Source organism: Brassica oleracea, unplaced genomic scaffold, assembly GCF_000695525.1.
Source record: "Brassica oleracea var. oleracea cultivar TO1000 unplaced genomic scaffold, BOL UnpScaffold18097, whole genome shotgun sequence".
NCBI classification, from domain to species: domain Eukaryota; kingdom Viridiplantae; phylum Streptophyta; class Magnoliopsida; order Brassicales; family Brassicaceae; genus Brassica; species Brassica oleracea.
Window position 1 is genome coordinate 1 of NW_013634614.1, and position 378 is coordinate 378.

At 48.1% G+C, this 378-nt stretch overlaps 1 protein-coding gene across 1 annotated transcript; it reads left to right on the plus strand.

Moving 5' to 3' along the window:
* Positions 1-3: 3 nt before the first annotated feature.
* LOC106322362 (RNA-dependent RNA polymerase 6-like) lies at positions 4-372 on the plus strand (the record flags this gene model as incomplete). The annotated part of the gene is made up of 1 exon (XM_013760413.1): positions 4-372. A coding segment is annotated over one exon (369 nt), but the record flags the coding sequence as incomplete, so codon positions are not given.
* Between the last annotated feature and the right edge of the window lie 6 nt (positions 373-378).

Below are 378 nucleotides of genomic sequence, written 5' to 3' on the forward strand. Positions count from 1 at the left end.
CACGTCGTTCATGCTGATAGAAGTGAGTATGGAGCCATGGACGAAGAGTGTTTGCTACTGGCGGAACTAGCTGCCACAGCAGTCGATTTCCCAAAGACAGGGAAGCTGGTGACAATGCCTTTCCACCTGAAACCGAAACTCTACCCTGATTTCATGGGAAAAGAAGAGTACCAGACTTACAGGTCGAAGAAGATCTTGGGTCGGCTTTACAGACGTGTAAAAGAGGTTTACGACGAAGATGCAGAAGCTTCCTCAGAAGAAAACTCAGACCCGGGTGACATCCCTTATGACACTGATCTCGAAGTACCAGGATTTGAAGATTTCGTCCCTGAGGCATGGGGTCACAAATGTAGCTATGACGGGCAGCTAATTGGTCTT